General features: G+C 43.4%; 1 protein-coding gene and 1 non-coding gene across 4 annotated transcripts in view; one reads left to right on the forward strand and one right to left on the reverse strand.

Annotated features, from left to right (window-relative positions):
• The first annotated feature begins 852 nt into the window (after positions 1 to 852).
• The window catches only part of rfc1 (replication factor C (activator 1) 1), a 56,694-nt gene continuing 39,984 nt past the window's right edge, over positions 853 to 17,562 (forward strand). The window contains exons 1-3 of one of the 3 annotated variants that reach the window (XM_061977248.2): positions 853 to 912; positions 12,649 to 12,777; positions 12,856 to 12,931. In XM_061977248.2, coding sequence (XP_061833232.2) covers positions 892 to 912; positions 12,649 to 12,777; positions 12,856 to 12,931 — 226 coding nt within the window. In that variant the 5' untranslated portion in view covers positions 853 to 891. Of the gene's footprint in view, positions 913 to 12,188; positions 12,349 to 12,648; positions 12,778 to 12,855; positions 12,932 to 17,562 lie in introns of those variants that run through there. The other 2 variants (XM_061977247.2, XM_061977249.2) reach the window with 2 other exon arrangements.
• LOC133617458 (5S ribosomal RNA) lies at positions 4,547 to 4,665 on the reverse strand. Its single transcript, XR_009817018.1, has one exon. It is a non-coding gene; the product is annotated as a 5S ribosomal RNA (ribosomal RNA).

Consider the following 17,562-nt stretch of genomic DNA (forward strand, 5'->3'; position numbering starts at 1 on the left):
GGAGGTGTTTAGGGCACGTCCAACCGGTAGGAGGCCACGGGGAAGACCCAGGACACGTTGGGAAGACTATGTCTCACGGCTGGCCTGGGAACGCTTCGAGATCCCCCGGGAAGAGCTGGACGAAGTGGCTGGGGAGAGGAAAGTCTGGGCTTCCCTGCTTAGGCGGCTGCCCCCGCGACCCGACCTCGGATAAGCGGAAGAAGATGGATGGATGGATGGACCTTCCTTTGCCTTGCAAAGGAAGTAAACTTAAACTTCAAAGTTATGGTGTTAATGAATGATCAGTAAAAGTCATGGAGAATGAGTAAGATTAATTAAGCTTCGTAACCTGTTAAACATGTTGATTCAAACCATGATTCTTAATCACATCCCCCCAAAAAACCCTTTGAAATCCTGGAGTAAGTGGGGGGGAAAAGTCTACTTACCGGCACAGAAGACTCAGTAGGATTCTCTGACTCTGACAGCAGCAAAGCACATTCAGTGTAAATAACACATCTCACAAAGGCTGAAAAAGATTAATGTCATCATGTTTGACTCATAAAGAACAAATACTATCTTTCATCTGATGTATTAGCATCCTATCACAACTTAAAAGTTTACCGTATTTTTCGGACTATAAGTCGCAATTTTTTTCATAGTTTGGCTCCAGTGCGACTTATATATGTTTTTTTCCTTCTTTATTATGCATTTTCGGCAGGTGCGACTTATACTCCGGTGCGACTTATACTCCGAAAAATATGGTACTTTTGGATCTTAAAGACAACAAAGATGATCTTATGAGGTCAGTAGTTGTCATCTACCTCATCTGTTTAGGGGGGACAGGGGGAATTGAGAAGGAGTTATGACAAGGAAGTGAGTGTGGCCTAAACGCCCACTCATTAAGGCGAATGAATGGGTGAAATTAAACCGGAAGTGAGTCTACTTTATATCGGGCCGTCATTTTATTTTGTGTTAGCGGAAGTAAACCAGGCGTTCTGTCATTTGCCAAATATTAAATGTGTTGAAGAAATTTGGACTGAGGCGGATCTGATTGGCTTAGAAAGTTGGAGGTATTGGAATAAGACACGCTGATTGGTTCATATCACCCCGGTGTTGAACATATTGACGGACTATCAGCGCTCAAAAGTCCGTGAGTGGTGAATTTATAATATGACATGTGTTTTTGTAGCCGGGTAAGATGGCAAAAACAGCCCAAAGATAGATAAATATTAGTCAGGTTAGAAGGGCAGCACGGTGGAAGAGGGTAGTGCATCTGCCTCACAATACGAAGGTCCTGAGTAGTCTTGGGTTCAATCCCAGGCTCGGGATCTTTCTGTGTGGAGTTTGCATGTCCTCCCCGTGACTGCGTGGGTTCCCTCCGGGTACTCCGGCTTCCTCCCACTTCCAAAGACATGCACCTGGGGATAGGTTGATTGGAAACACTAAAATTGGCCTTAGTGTGTGGATGTGAGTGTGAATGTTGTCCGTCTATCTGTGTTGGCCCTGCGATGAGGTGGCGACTTGTCCAGGGTGTACCCCGCCTTCCGCCCGATTGTAGCTGAGATAGGCTCCAGCGCCCCCCGCGACCCCAAAAGGGGATAAGCGGTAGAAAATGGATGGATGGATGGATAGCAGAGGTGTGGACTCGAGTCACATGACTTGGACTCGAGTCAGACTCGAGTCATGAATTTGATGACTTTAGACTCGACTTGACAAAATGTAAAGAGACTTGCAACTCGACTTAGACTTTAACATCAATGACTTGTGACTTCACTTGGACTTGAGCCTTTTGACTTGACATGACTTGACATGACTTGCTACTTTCCCCAAAATCCAACGCTTAAAAAGTTATTTGGGAGCGCTCCGTATTTTTCATTTTCTTCGTCTGTGTCTCTCAGCGTGTTGTTCCTGTCAGCTGGTGTGCTGTCAGTACAACAGCCAATCAAATTAGATCTACGTTGTTTTCATCACGCAGCATTCATCCAATCAAATTGCAGTACAACCACCGAACAAGTTGTCAAACAACGCAACAATTATGCCAAAGTTGGTTTCGTTCGGGTATAAAAACTACGACTTAGTCAACAAAAAACGAATTGCCGTATGGAAATCACGCAGTTCGAATATTACAGACGGAGACGCAACAACGTTCAACATTTGAAGTTGCACAAAGAAGGGTAAGTTTTGAATATAAGATAACGTTTATTGGCTAAGTTACGTGACTTGTATTTGCTGTGTAGTTAAATCAGTGAGGCTGCAAACTCACTGCTAACGTTATAACCATAGACATCTTATAAATAGACGCAGCATGGAGCGCTACTGCCTACTGGCGCAGACGAGGCGCGGGGCCGCCATCTTGGAGTGGTGATCCGCTCCACTCAGTGCAATTCATTTGGCAGGAACAATGAACTGTCAGCGCATTTAATTCATTTTACCTCACTGAATACCACTGATTTTCACCCCCCTTTTTTGTCATACGTGTAGCTATGATAACAGACACATGTTCTGGCGTGTTTTAGTATTCATAGTTTGCTTAACAGTAATATAATATTCTTATATGCTGTAAGTGACCAGACGTCCGAGATCAAAACTGGGATTATAATCCTAGAGAAGGGGAAAAAACGGTAAACTATTTTTAAGTTGAAGAAACAATATGATTAGGTTATATATACATGCGTATATCCTACATAAACAATGTATGAATACATTAGATATCTATATATCTTAGGGACCTATAGATTGTATCTCTGTTGCTGCAGCAGCAGAGAGTTTATTCTGTCTTGACACTTTGTATTCATATTTTCTATTACATTCTTCCCTTAAATGATAATATTTGCAGTGATTGTTTTATATGTATTATTTTATGTAAGTCGCTTTAGATAAAAGCGTCTGCCAAATACTTAAACATAAACACATATAAACACCTGAAAGTCTTTATATCAGCTAAAACCACCAATCTGTTTCACTGGATTCAGAATAAAACCAAATTCTGTTTTACCCAACAATGTTAGTATTTGAATATTGTTACTTGAAGACTTATTCCTGGTTACAATTATACTGTTAAGAAAGTATTGTCTTATACTTTGCCTAAAATGAGAATGCATCATAATCAGTGGCGGCTGGTGAATTTTGTTATAGGTGGGGCTGAAAGTTTGTAAACCAAACCCCTGTAGGGGCGTCATCCTCCCCCAGAAGATTTCTTTGTGATTTTCACATACAAATATTGAAGATCTTTGATCCTTCTCAACTCTGTGGTAATATTATTTTCATAAGATACAACCAATAGTACGTTAATGTTAAATCTTACTTGTGAAAAGTAATCCCCCGATTCCTATTTTCAACAGTCCGCTCATTTGAACAGGAAAACGCTGAACACCAGCCCGGCATCTTTGTTTTCTACCTGTCAACTGTCAGTTTAGGCTGCTCGCCGGCTCCTCATCACCACTTCAAGATGGCGGCCAAATTGCTCACGTCACAGCAACCTGCGTCTACTTATAAGATGTCTATGGTTACAACGTCATTGCAAACACGGCAATCTGTTGCGTCCACTGCAGTTTGCTACCTTATTCATACTTTTTGTCAAGTGATTTTTTTTTAAGCAGGGTTGCATGAGGTACCTACACATAACGTTACGTTAGACAATGTATCACACACAGTAACGTAACGTTAGTCAATGTATCACACACAGTAACGTAACGTTAGTCAATGTATCACACACAGTAACATTACGTTAGTCAATGTATCACACACAGTAACGTAACGTTAGACGGTGGTCAGCAGCACCGCGTATTTTAGCCACCTACAAAAAGACAAACATAGTCAAATAAAGGTCAGTTAAAATGTATACTATATTAAGAATATGTGTACATATTGCATAGGGTCCTGACATCTAAAAAGTACAACTCTGTTCATTGTTATGTTCATATATTTGTTATGTTTTTCATGTGTACGCACACATAAACACACATACAGTATGAGATGAGATCAATGAGATAAGGTAAGAACAGGATAGAAACTGCTGTGGAACTAGTTACAATGCAATATGCCATTGAAATACAATGTTAACACTTTTGTGCAAATAAGTACAGTTGCACTTGTTTTTTTCAAATGTGTTTATTCTGTAAAGGAATGAGTTACATGTTTAAAATGACTGGTTAATAGTGCTATTTTGAAGTGCAATGTCAGCACTATCTTTTTCCCTGCAATTTCAAAGGCACTTGTTTTAATAAATAAATACAGCATTTTAAAAGCATACACAATCTGTGTAAATATATTAGTCTGTGGTTAAACGACTTGAAAGGACTCGAAACTCAAAATGCAGGACTTGGGACTTGACTTGAGACTTTCCAGTCTTGACTTTGGACTTGACTCGGACTTGCTCTGTCTTGACTCGGGACTTGACTCGGACTTGAGGGCAAAGACTTGAGACTTACTTGTGACTTGCAAAGCAATGACTTGGTCCCACCTCTGATGGATAGTCAGGTTAGAGTAAAGTGAACTGAAAGTGAAATAGAGACTCTTTTTTTTTTTGCAAGAAGTGAGAAACAGCGCCCTCTGGCGTGAGTGTAAAAGCTTACAGCACCTGGTATTCCCAGGCGGTCTCCCATCCAAGTACTAACCAGGCCCGACCCTGCTTAGCTTCCGAGATCGGACGAGATCGGGCGTGTTCAGGGTAGTATGGCCGTAAGCCGAAAGGCGATGTAAAAACAACCTTTTTAAATGGAACTCTTACAGACGGGGTGGGTGGAACTTTACTATTGACGTTCGAGCCTGGCGCGCATGCGTACATTAATGTGTTTTTACTGGCTGTGTGATTGTTGTCTTCCTTTGCTACGGCGGTCAAGTTGCTTTCACGGTGGATATTTGTCTCCGGAGCTCCAGCGGAAGCTCCCCCTCACTGTGCCCACACTGCTCTCTCATGCTGCGGGGAGATTGCAGGAGAGGTGCCGCTCTCAATCCATCCATCCATTTCCTACCGCTTGTCAACACTACTTTATGCTTAGGGACCGTCATGAGCAAAATCATCACAGTAAATATGCAGGGATTACCTAAACTGATGTGTTATGTTAATTTAGCAATATCAAAGTATGGTTGTTGTTGATTGTTTTATTTCATTTATAATTAATTGAACACAACATTAAACCGAATAGAAGACCAAATGTGACAGATTTTGCTAATGTAGAATCAGAATCAGAATCAGCTTTATTGTCATTACGCAAGGTAACGAGATTGAGGCCATTCCATACAGTGCGATGTGTGCATGCTAGAAAAACAATGTGCAAATATATAGAAATATAAAAAATGTAGAAGTGCAATGAATATGGTGTGAAATGAATATATACATGAAAAAACAAAACAAAAACAGGGTGGTTGGTGGAATGGGTTATTGCACCGAAGAGAAGGCAGTTATGAGGGACAATGGGGCAGTCCGTTCAGGATGGTTATGGCCCTGGGGAAGAAGCTGTTCTTTAGCCTGTTTGTTTTGGTTTTAATGCACCTGTAGCGCTTCCCAGAGGGCAGCAGGTGGAACAGGTCAGAGCCAGGGTGGGTGCTGTCCTTGATGATGGCACTGGCTCTGTTGAGGCAGCGGGAGGTGTAGATGTCCGTCAGAGAGGGGAGAGGGCGGCCGATGATCTTCTGAGCCGTCTTGACCACTCTTTGCAGCCTCTCCCTGTCTGCTGCAGTGCAGCTGCCGTACCATACCGTAATACAGTAGGTCAGCAGGCTCTCGATGGACGAGCGGTAGAAGGTCAGCAGCAGGTCAGGCTTCAGGTTGTACTTCCCGAGGACTCTAAGGAAGTGTAGCCGCTGCTGAGCCTTCTTGATGATTGATGTGGTGTTGACTGTCCAGGAGAAGTCATTAGAGATGTGGACTCCAAGGTACCTGAAGGTGTGGACCCTCTCTACACGCTCGCCGTTGATGTAGAGGGGGGCAGGGTCGGTGCTGCTCCTCCTGAAGTCGACGATGATCTCTCTGGTCTTGCTGGTGTTGAGAGCGAGGTTGTTCTCCGAAGACCAGGCCGTCAGCTTCAGGACCTCCTCTCTGTAGGCAGCCTCGTCACCCCTGGAGATGAGCCCGACCACTGTGGTATCGTCGGCGAACTTGACGGTAAGGTTGTCACTGTGGGCCGGACTGCAGTCATGGGTGTAAAGGCAGTAGAGGAGGGGGCTCAGCACACAGCCCTGTGGGGAGCCGATGCTCAGCGTGCGGGAGGATGAGAGGTGCGGGCCAAGTCTCACATTCTGGGGTCGGTCCGTTAGGAAGTCCCTTATCCAGGCGTTTGTGAAAGGGGGGAGGCCAAGAGTGTCCAGCTTATTGCAGAGTCTGTCCGGGATTATTGTATTGAAGGCAGAGCTATAGTCCACAGAGAGCATCCGGACGTAGCTCTGCTGCTGCTCCAGGTGGTTCAGAGCAGAGTGGAGAGCAACAGCGATGGCGTCCTCTGTGGACCTGTTCGCCCGGTATGCAAACTGGTGGGGGTCGAAGTCTGGAGGGATATGGTCCTTGATGTGCTGGAGAACAAGTCGCTCGAAGCACTTCATGATTACCGGAGTGAGGGCCACTGGTCGGTAATCATTCAGGCTGGTGATGGGAGACTTCTTCGGCACCGGGATTATTGTAGATGACTTCAGGCAGGATGGGATGACTGCCTGAGCCAGGGAGAGGTTGAAGATCCTGGTGAGGGGGGGAGCGAGCTGGTGGGCGCACGTCCTGAGCACCTTTCCAGGTACTCCGTCTGGTCCGGTAGCCTTCCTGGGGTTCACAGCCAGGAGCACTCGTCTGACACTGTGCTCCTGTACAGTGAGTGGAGTGGCGCCGGAGCCCGGTGGGGGCGGGGGCAGGGCTGGAGCAGATGAGTGTCGCTGGGGGGTTTCGAAACGGGCAAAGAAACAGTTAAGCTCCTCTGCCAGTGTCGCACTCTGATCCGCAGTTGTCATATTGCAGCCTCTGAAGTTTGTGATGTCATGAATGCCCCGCCACCCTCCCGTGAGTTTTTGCTGGACAGATGGGACTCTATGCACCTCCTGTGGTCCGCCTTTGCTTTTTTAATCCCTCTCTTCAGGTCGGCTCTAGCAACACTGTACAGTGCCCTGTCCCCTGACCTGAAGGCTGCGTCGCGGGCCCTGAGGAGTGTGCGGACCTGGCTGGTCATCCAGGGTTTCTTGTTGGGGTAAACCCGGATGGTTTTTTCCACAGTCACATTCCCGATGCAGAACTTTATGTAGTCCAGCACCGTTCCTGTGGCTGTCTCCAGCTCCTGTTGTTGGAAGAGGTCCCAGTCTGTGTGTTGGAAGCAGTCCTAAAGTTTGGGGAGTGCATCGTCAGGCCAGGTCATAACAGTCTTTGTGATAGGCCTGGCCTGGCGTCTGATGGGGGTGTAGGTAGGAGAGAGCAGGAGGGAAAGAAGGTCTGACTGTCCAAGCTGGGGGAGGGGTGTAGCTCTGTACGCGTGCTTTATGTTGGTATACACGTGGTCCAGGGTGTTCTTGCCCCTTGTAGAACACTTCACGTGCTGGTAGAACTTAGGGAGTACAGTCTTCAGATTGGCCTTATTAAAATCCCCTGCTATGATATGAACACCGTCGGGGTGGGCCCGCTGCTGTTCGTTGACGGTGTTCAGCAGAAGAGAGAGCGCTGTGTTTACTTTGGCGTCCGGTGGAATATACACAGCCGTGATGATAACAACAGACAGCTCTCTTGGGAGAAAAAAAGGCCGACATCTAACAGACATGTACTCCACGTCCGGGCAACAGTGCTGTTCAGTGATTGTCCCGTTGTTGCACCAGTTCTCATGCACGTAGATACAGAGCCCCCCTCCTCTGCTCTTACCGGAGTCCTTAGTGCTGTCCCGGCGGAGCAGAGTGCGTCCGGCTAGCTGCATGCTAGCATCGGGTATTTCCGGGTGAAGCCAGGTTTCGGTGATAATCATAGCACAACAGTCCCGAACATAGCGGTTTCCAGCAAGTTGTAACTCCAGGTCGTCCATCTTCTGTACAAGGGATCTGGCATTAGAGAGGAACAGGCTCGGTAGAGGTGGCTTGTGGGGTTGTTTCCTAAGCCTGAGCAAGACGCCGGACCTGCGGCCACGCTTCTGCTTCCTCTCCCTCCTCCGTCTACGCCGTCTCCCAGACCCGACAACAAACCACGGAGAGCCCTGTGCTCTCGCTATGTCATCTGGGATGTTGTGCTCGTGGTGAAAGTCGCTCGAAACAGATATCTGGTGCGAGTTACCGATATCCAAGAGTGACTGGCGGGTGTACCGGGTGTTTGCAGTACAGGTGGTGCACAAAAGGAAAAAAAACATGAAGAAAAGAAGGAAGAAAGAGCACTGAAATGGAGAGCCGTAAGCCGCTGCGTCTGTGCGCACCGCCATCTTGGAAAAAATAAAAAATAAAAAATAAAATAAAAAAAATTGTGTGTATTGTGTTAATTAAGCAATTTAAAATATTTCACAATGATTTACTTGTCGATTGCTTTGTTTTATTTTCAAAAGCTAAGACCCAAAATTGAAAGGCATACAAGAGCCCAGGTATTTAATAAAAAGTATTAGTTTACATTTCTCTTGAAGGATGAGTAAAGGCAGATACAACGTGTTCAAATTATGTTTTTCAGACTTTTTTCCCTAGTGTGTGAATGTGAGTGTGAATGTTGTCTGTCTATCTGTGTTGGCCCTGCGATGAGGTGGCGACTTGTCCAGGGTGTACACCGCCTTCCGCCCAAATGCAGCTGAGATAGGCTCCAGTGACCCCCCGCGACCCCGAAAGGGTCAAGCGGTAGGAAATGGATGGATGGATGGAGCGGAACACCACTCCAAGATGGCGGCCCCGCGTCTCGTCAGCGCCAGTAGGCACTAGCGGTCGATTTTTGATTGATTGAAACTTTTATTAGTAGATTGCACAGTGAAGTACATATACAGTACAATTGACCACTAAATGGTAACACCCCAATAAGCTTTTCAACTTGTTTAAGTCGGGGTCCACTTTGGTCCAAATTGATTCATGATACAGATATATACTATTTTCATGATACAGTCATCACAGAAGATAATCATCACAGTATATAAATTGAATTATTTACATTATTTGCAATCCGGGGTGTGGGATATGGAGGGGGGGGGGGGGTTAAGTTTGGTTGGAATCAACAATTGCATCATCAGAGAAAATGACATTGGAACAGTGTAGGTCTGACTTGGTAGGATGTGTACAGCAAGTATTGGACACAGCGAGAGAGATCAGAAATTATAAGAAAAAGTGACTACATTTGATGGTTTACATTTGATTATTTACAATCCGAGGAGGTATGATGAGGAAGGGAGGGTGTTAGTTTAGGTTTGAAGTTGTCTGGAGGTGTTCTTTTAGTGCGGTTTCAAAGGAGAATAGAGATGCCCTATCTTTTATACCTGTTGGGGGTGCATTCCACATTGATGTGGCATAGAAAGAGAATGCGTTAAGACCTTTGTTAGATGGGAATCTGGGTTTAACGTGGTTAGTGGAGCTCCCCCTGGTGTTGTGGTTATGGCGGTCATTTAGTAGTTTGACATGTACTTCGGTATCAGGGAGGTGTAGCGGATTTTATAGACTAGGCTCAGTGCAAGTTGTTTTACTCTGTCCTCCACCCTGAGCCAGCCCACTTTGGAGAAGTGGGTAGGTGTGAGGTGTGATCTGGGGTGGAGGTCTAGAAGTAATCTGACTAGCTTGTTCTGGGATGTTTGGAGTCTAGATTTGAGGGTTTTGGAGGTGCTAGGGTACCAGGAGGTGCATGCCTAATGGAAAAAGGGTTGAATGAGAATTCCTGCTAGAATCTTCATGGTGCTTTTGTTGACCAGAGAGGAGATTCTATAGAGAAATCTCGTTCGTTGGTTGATCTTTTTGATTACCTTGGTTGCCATTTTATCACAGGAAAGATTAGCCTCTAGAATGGAACCTAAGTAGGTGACCTCATCCTTCCTGGCGATAACAATGTCACCCACTTTTATAGTGAAGTCACTGACTTTCTTAAGGTCGATGTGGGACCCAAATAGGATGGATTCCATTTTATCCAAGTGTATGGATAGCTTGTTGTCAGCGAGCCAGGTGCAAATTTTACAGAGTTCAGCACTGAGGATTTTCTCCACCTGTGACTTGTCCTTGCCGGATACCAGCAGGGCCGAGTCATCCGCAAACAAAAACAATTCACAGTCGCATGCTGATGACATGTCGTTTATGTATATTAGGAACAGTAAAGGCCCTAATATACTGCCTTGGGGGACTTACCGAGAGGGGGGGGGGGGGGGGGGACAAGTACGATGCTGTGTCTATAAGATGATAAGACATACTTGCCAACCCTCCCGGATTTTCCGGGAGACTCACGAAATTCAGCGCCTCTCCCGAAAACCTCCCGGGACAAATTTTCTCCCGAAAATCTCCCGAAATTCAGGCGGACTCAGGTCCTCCACAATATAAAAAAGCGTACCTGCCCAATCACGTTATAACTATAGAATGATGGAGGGTGAGTTCTTGGTTTCTTATGTGGGTTTATTGTGAGGCAGTTTCATTAACGTCCTCCCAGCGTGGCAACAACACACAACAACAGCAGTCACTTTTTTGTATACCGTAAAGCAGTTCGTCTGCCGTAAACAGCAATGTTGTGACACTCTTAAACAGGACAATACTGCCATCTAGTGCATTTGATGAAAGCACTTTTGTGCGTGCCACACAGCAATGCATCATCAGAGAGGGTGTTCAGCATGGTTCGAAAAATAGTGACAGAGAATAGAACAAGGATGGACAATTCAACCCTTAACTCAACAATGAGTAGATGACTGTTATGTGTGTGTATATGTGTAAATAAATGAACACTGAAATTCAAGTATTTATTTTTTATATATATATATATGTAATAAAATATATATATATAATAAAATAAATATATATATATAGCTAGAATTCACTGAACGTCAAGTATTTCTTATATATATATGAAATACTTGACTTGGTCGGGGTGGGACGGGGGCGTGGTTGGGGGCGTGGCTAAAAGGGGAGGAGTATATTTACAGCTAGAATTCACCAAGTCAAGTATTTCTTATATATATGTATATATATATATATATATATATATATATATATACACCAAGTCAAGTATTTCTTTTATATATATATATATATATATATATATATATATATATATATATATATAAAAGAAATACTTGACTTGGTGTATATATATATATATATATATATATATATATATATATATATATATATATATATATATATATATATATATATATATATATATATATATATACATATATATATATACATATATATAAGAAATACTTGACTTGGTGAATTCTAGCTGTAAATATACTCCTCCCCTTTTAGCCACGCCCCCAACCACGCCCCCGTCCCACCCCGACCACGCCCACCCCCACTCCCCTCCCCCCACCTCCCGAAATCGGAGGTCTCAAGGTTGGCAAGTATGTGATAAGATGTCTATTTTTTAAAAATATTTTTTATTATTTTATTTTATAAATCCTTATTTATAAATTTCAACATTTACAAACAGTTGAGAAATAATAATCAAGTATTTCTTTTATATATATATATATATATATATATATATATATATATATATATATATATATATATGAAATACTTGACTTGGTGAATTCTAGCTGTAAATATACAGCCACGCCCACCCCCACTCCCCTCCCCCCACCTCCCGAAATCGGAGGTCTCAAGGTTGGCAAGTATGTGATAAGATGTCTATTTTTTTAAAATATTTTTTATTATTTTATTTTATAAATCCTTATTTATAAATTTCAACATTTACAAACAGTTGAGAAATAATAATCAAGTATTTCTTTTATATATATATGAAATACTTGACTTGGTGAATTCTAGCTGTAAATATACTCCTCCCCTTTTAGCCACGCCCCCAACCACGCCCCCGTCCCACCCCGACCACGCCCACCCCCACTCCCCTCCCCCCACCTCCCGAAATCGGAGGTCTCAAGGTTGGCAAGTATGTGATAAGATGTCTATTTTTTATAATAATCAAAGTCTGTACAAAAACAGTACAAAACAGCGCCAGGGAGAATGCAATATATATATATATATATATATATATATATATATATATATATATATATATATATATATATATATATATATATATATATATATATATATATAAGATGTCTATGTAGTAACGATAAACGATACTTTGTCATTTCCCATTTGGCAACGCTGGCATGACGTCATTACCCCGCGCGACGTCATTTACAGGCGACAGCAGAGTCCTCTTTCGCGCCAAGTTGCTTCTTGATTTTCTTTCCCCCCTGACAACAAACCCCGAACCAAGTTGTGTGGATACGTGTTTAAATAATGGTATGTTGCAACTTCTGTCGGATTTTCAACACAACGTGCTCGTTTATAGGACGAACTCGCTATTTTTGCCGACGCTCGGAACGCTAACTGTTCGGCAATAAGCGCTGGTCATACGGTGTTTTAGAGCTAGTCTCATCACAATATTACAACGCTTTGCCGGGGGGAAACGTGTTGAAACTTCCCCGTTTAAGACATGGCATGTCGTGACAAATGTTAGCGTTCAGTCGTCATGTGCTGCACATTGTTTCTGCCAATCAACGGTGGTTCGGGGTTAATATAACGTCGATTATGTGCTTGCAGGACATCAGGCGGTTCTTTGCGCCGTCCACGAAGCCCACGGCGCAGAAAGAGGCTCCGAACGGAAACATCAGCGCGACGAGAAAGCCTCAATCTTCAGATGAGGAGCCTAAAAAGAAGAAGGAGATCAAGGCAAGAAATGACGTCAGCTGTAGTAAAGTGCAATCCACGCGTTGTCTCGTGCCTTTTATTTGTTTTGATGTGCCACAGGAGAAGAAAGCACGCACGGATGTCAAACGTATGGATATTGTGAAAAAACGAAAAAAACATGCCGTCATTGAATCAGGTAGTTATATTTCTGTGATTGTGATTCTAATAACTGGATAAACAATTTATACATTTTTTTGCATTAAGAACTTTGCCCATCATTCACAATCCTTATGTAAGACATAAATACCTTTTCCTTTTTTTAATGCATTCTCCGATAATATCGGACTGCCGATATTATCGGCCGATAAATGCTTTGAAATGTAATATCAGTAATTATCGGTATCGGTTTCAAAAAGTTAAATTTATGACTTTTTAAAACGCCGCTGTACGGAGTGGTACACGGACGTAGGGAGAAGTACAGAGCGCCAATAAACCTTAAAGCAGTGGTTCTTAACCTGGGTTCGATCGAACCCTAGGGGGTCTGTGAGTCGGGTTCGGCGGAGGTCAAAACACACCCGAATCATCGTGTAAATAAAAACGTTTGCCTATCGGCGTATTACGGATACGGCAACAGCAGAAGTCACACTGATTTGCAGGTGTGTAATTTGTTGTGAGTTTATGCACTGTGTTGGTTTTGTTCTTTGAACAAGGTGATGTTCATACACCGTTCATTTTGTGCACCAATAATAAAACATGGTAACACTTTAGTATGGGGAACATATTCACCATTAATTAGTTGCTTATTAACATGCGAATTAGTAACATATTGGCTCTTAACTAGTCATTATTTAGTACTTGTTAATGCCTTACTCAGCATGGCCTTATTATAACCCTCTAACCCTGGCCCTAACCCTAACCAAATAACTAAATTAAGTCTTTGTTACTTAGAATATGGTCCCCTAGTGTCCAAAAAACTCTAAATTAAGTCTTTGTTAGTTAAAATATGTCCCCCATACTAAAGTGTTACCAAAAACATATAACTTTGTCTTGAATTTGAAAAAAAAAACATTTTATTTTTCACTAAAGAAGGGTTCGGTGAATGTGCATATGAATCTGGTGGGGTTCGGTCCCTCCAACAAGGTTAAGAGCCACTGCCTTAAAGGCACTGCCTTTGCGTGCCGGCCCAATCACATAATATCTACGGCTTTTCTCACACACAAGTGAATGCAAACGCATACTTTGTCAACAGCCATACAGGTCACACTAGGGTGGCAGTATAAACAACTTTAACACTAATAATAATAATACCTGGGATTTATATAGCGCTTTTCTAAGTACCCAAAGTCGCTTTACATGTAGAACCCATCATTCATTCACACCTGGTGGTGGTAAGCTACTTTCATAGCCACAGCTGCCCTGGGGTAGACTGACGGAAGCGTGGCTGCAATTTGCGCCAACGGCCCCTCCGACCACCACCTATCATTCATCATTCAATTCACCGGTGTGAGTGGCACCGGGGGCAAAGGGTGAAGTGTCCCGCCCAAGGACACAACGGCAGCGATTTTTGGATGGTACGAGGCGGGGAGCGAACCTGCAACCCTCAGGTTTCTGGCACGGTTGCTCTACCCACTACGCCATGCCGCCCCTAACACTGTTACAAATATGCGCCACACTGTGAACCCACACCAAACAAGAATGCCAAACATTTCGGGAGATCATCCGCACCGTAACACAACAGAACAAATACCCAGAACCCCTTGCAGCACTAACTCTTCCGGGACGCTACAATATACACCCCCCGCTACTGCCTACCCCCTCATCCCCCACCCCCACCTCAAGTGTGAGCCCACATGGTGATATCCTTTACACACTGATGTCGCTTGTTGATGCAGACAGACTGAGGGTATAAGGTCACAGGCTTAGCTGCTTACGTGCAGTGATTTCTCCAGATTCTCTAAACCCTTTGATGATATTACGGACTGTAGATGGTGAAATCCCTAAATTCCTTGCAATAGCTGGTTGAGAAAGGTTTTTCTTAAACTGTTCGACAATTTGCTCACGCATTTGTTGACAAAGTGGTGACCCTCGCCCCATCCTTATTTGTGAATGACTGAGCATTTCATGGAATCTACTTGTATTCCCAATCATAGCACCCACCTGTTCCCAATTAGCCTGCACACCCGTGGGATGTTCCAAATAAGTGTTTGATGAGCATTCCTCAACTTTATCAGTATTTATTGCCACCTTTCCCAACTTCTTTGTCACGTGTTGCTGGCATCAAATTCTAAAGTTAATGATTATTTGCAACAAAAAAAATGTTTTATCAGCTGTCATGGTCTGAGGGGGCTCTTAATGGCACTTAGTGAGCTTTCGTGCAATTACTTCTATTATGATAGAATGTGCAAAATCCATCCATTTTCTCTTAAAGAAACAAAACGTTTTGCCTGAGGAGACAAAAATAAGAAAAAGGGAAGATACCCAGATTAAAGAACAGTCTTGGATCAACATTGCCCGGGCTTTCACTCGCTGGCGTGGTCTCAAAGACGAGGAGGAATTTCAGACCGATGCTGCCTTGGCTCTGTTCCTGCTAAGCTAGTAAGTGACTTTCGATGCTCGAATCAAAAATAATAATGCTAATGTAGGCAATCGAAAATGTACGTCGTAGCAATAAATAGCCACCGGCTTGATAGTTCGTAGTTCCACACTGACACGACCAGCCACGCAACAAACTCAAAAGTACTGTATAAAGAATAAACAATGCGATGACTGCAAACTAGAGATGTCCGATAATGGCTTTTTTGCCGATATACCGATATTGTCCAACTCTTAATTACCGATTCCGATACATACAGTCGTGGAATTAAAACATTATTATGCCTTATTTTGTTGTGATGCCCCGCTGGATGCATTAAAGGGGAACATTATCAGAATTTCAGAAGGGTTAAAATCATTAAAAATCAGTTCCCAGTGGCTTATTTTATTTTTCAAAGTTTTTTTTCAAAATTTTACCCATCACGCAATATCCCTAAGAAAAGCTTCAAAGTGCCTGATTTTAACCATCGTTATATACACCCGTCCATTTTCCTGTGACGTCACATAGTGAAGCCAACACAAACAAACAGCGGAAAGAACAGCAATGTATAGCGACATTAGCTCGGATTCAGACTCGGATTTCAGCGGCTTAAGCGATTCAACAGATTACGCATGTATTGAAACGGATGGTTGTAGTGTGGAGGCAGGTAGCGAAAACCAAATTGAAGAAGAAACTGAAGCTATTGAGCCATATCGGTTTGAACCGTATGCAAGCGAAACCGACGAAAACGACACGACAGCCAGCGACACGGGAGAAAGCGAGGACGAATTCGGCGATCGCCTTCTAACCAACGATTGGTATGTGTTTGTTTGGCATTAAAGGAAACTAACAACTATGAACTAGGTTTACAGCATATGAAATACATTTGGCAACAACATGCACTTTGAGAGTGCAGACAGCCCATTTCAGGCGCGCTAAGAACATATATTTTTCCACGATTTCAGCACTCAGGTTAACCATACCTAAATAGACACAAAATACTGCATTACACAAGACTACCCGAATGTACTCGAATGATTGAAAAAAATAAATGTTTTTAAGCTAAATTATTGGTAAACAGTTTATGTATAATAATTTACGTAAAACCGCGAGTAATGAATAAAGTTTTCATCAATTGATATATTCTGTAGACATAACCTCATCCGCTCTCTTTTCCTGAAAGCTGATCTGTCCAGTTTTGGAGTTGATGTCAGCATCTGCTTTGAGTGTCGCAGGATATCCACACATTCTTGCCATCTCTGTCGTAGCATAGCTTTCGTCGGTAAAGTGTGCGGAACAAACGACTGACCATTTCGTCGGCTTTCCCCACAGCCTCATATTTTGAACAAATTTTGTCCAATTTCTTGCCACTTTCGCATCTTTGGGCCACTGGTGCAACTTGAATCCATCCCTGTTCGTGTTGTTACACCCTCCGACAACACACCGACGAAAGTGAGAAAATGGCGGATTGCTTCCCGATGTGCGAATAATAGAAAGGCGTTTAATTCGCCAAAATTCACCCATTTAGAGTTCGGAAATCGGATTAAAAAAGTACCGTATTTTCCGCACCATAAGCCGCCCTGGGTTATAAGCCGCACCTTCAATGAACGGCATATTTCAAAACTTTGTCCACCTATAAGCCGCCCCGTGTTATAAGCCGCATCTAACTGCGCTAAAGGAATGTCAAAAAACAGTCAGATAGGTCAGTCAAACTTTAATAATATATTAAAAACCAGCGTGATGTGGGCGCGCATGGAGTCGTATATCAACATGGACGGAGCTGCGTGAAAAAAGCCACCCGGCCTCTTCGCGTAAACTTACCTTAACCACTCGCTCATCTTTTCTTCATCCATCCATCCCTTCGAGTTAGCTTTTATGATGACGCCGACTGGAAAGGTCTCTTTTGGCAAGGTCTTCCTTTTGAATATCACCATGGGTGGAAGTTTCTGGCCATTAGCATGGCAAGCTAGAACCACAGTGAAGGATGACTTCTCATTCCCTGTGGTGCGAATATTCACCGTACGTGCTCCCGTTGTATCCACAGTGCGGTTCACAGGAATATCAAAAGTCAGTGGAACCTCGTCCATGTTGATAATGTTCTCTGGCCGGATCTTTTTTTCAGCTATCTTGTTTTTACAATATGCACGGAAAGTAGCCAGCTTTTCTTGAAAGTCTTTAGGCAGTTGCTGTGAAATAGTAGTCCGTGTGCGGATGGAGAGATTGCGTCTTTTCATGAACCGGAAACCTGTCGCTTA

This window comes from Nerophis lumbriciformis, linkage group LG16 (assembly GCF_033978685.3).
Source record: "Nerophis lumbriciformis linkage group LG16, RoL_Nlum_v2.1, whole genome shotgun sequence".
Lineage (NCBI taxonomy): Eukaryota > Metazoa > Chordata > Actinopteri > Syngnathiformes > Syngnathidae > Nerophis > Nerophis lumbriciformis.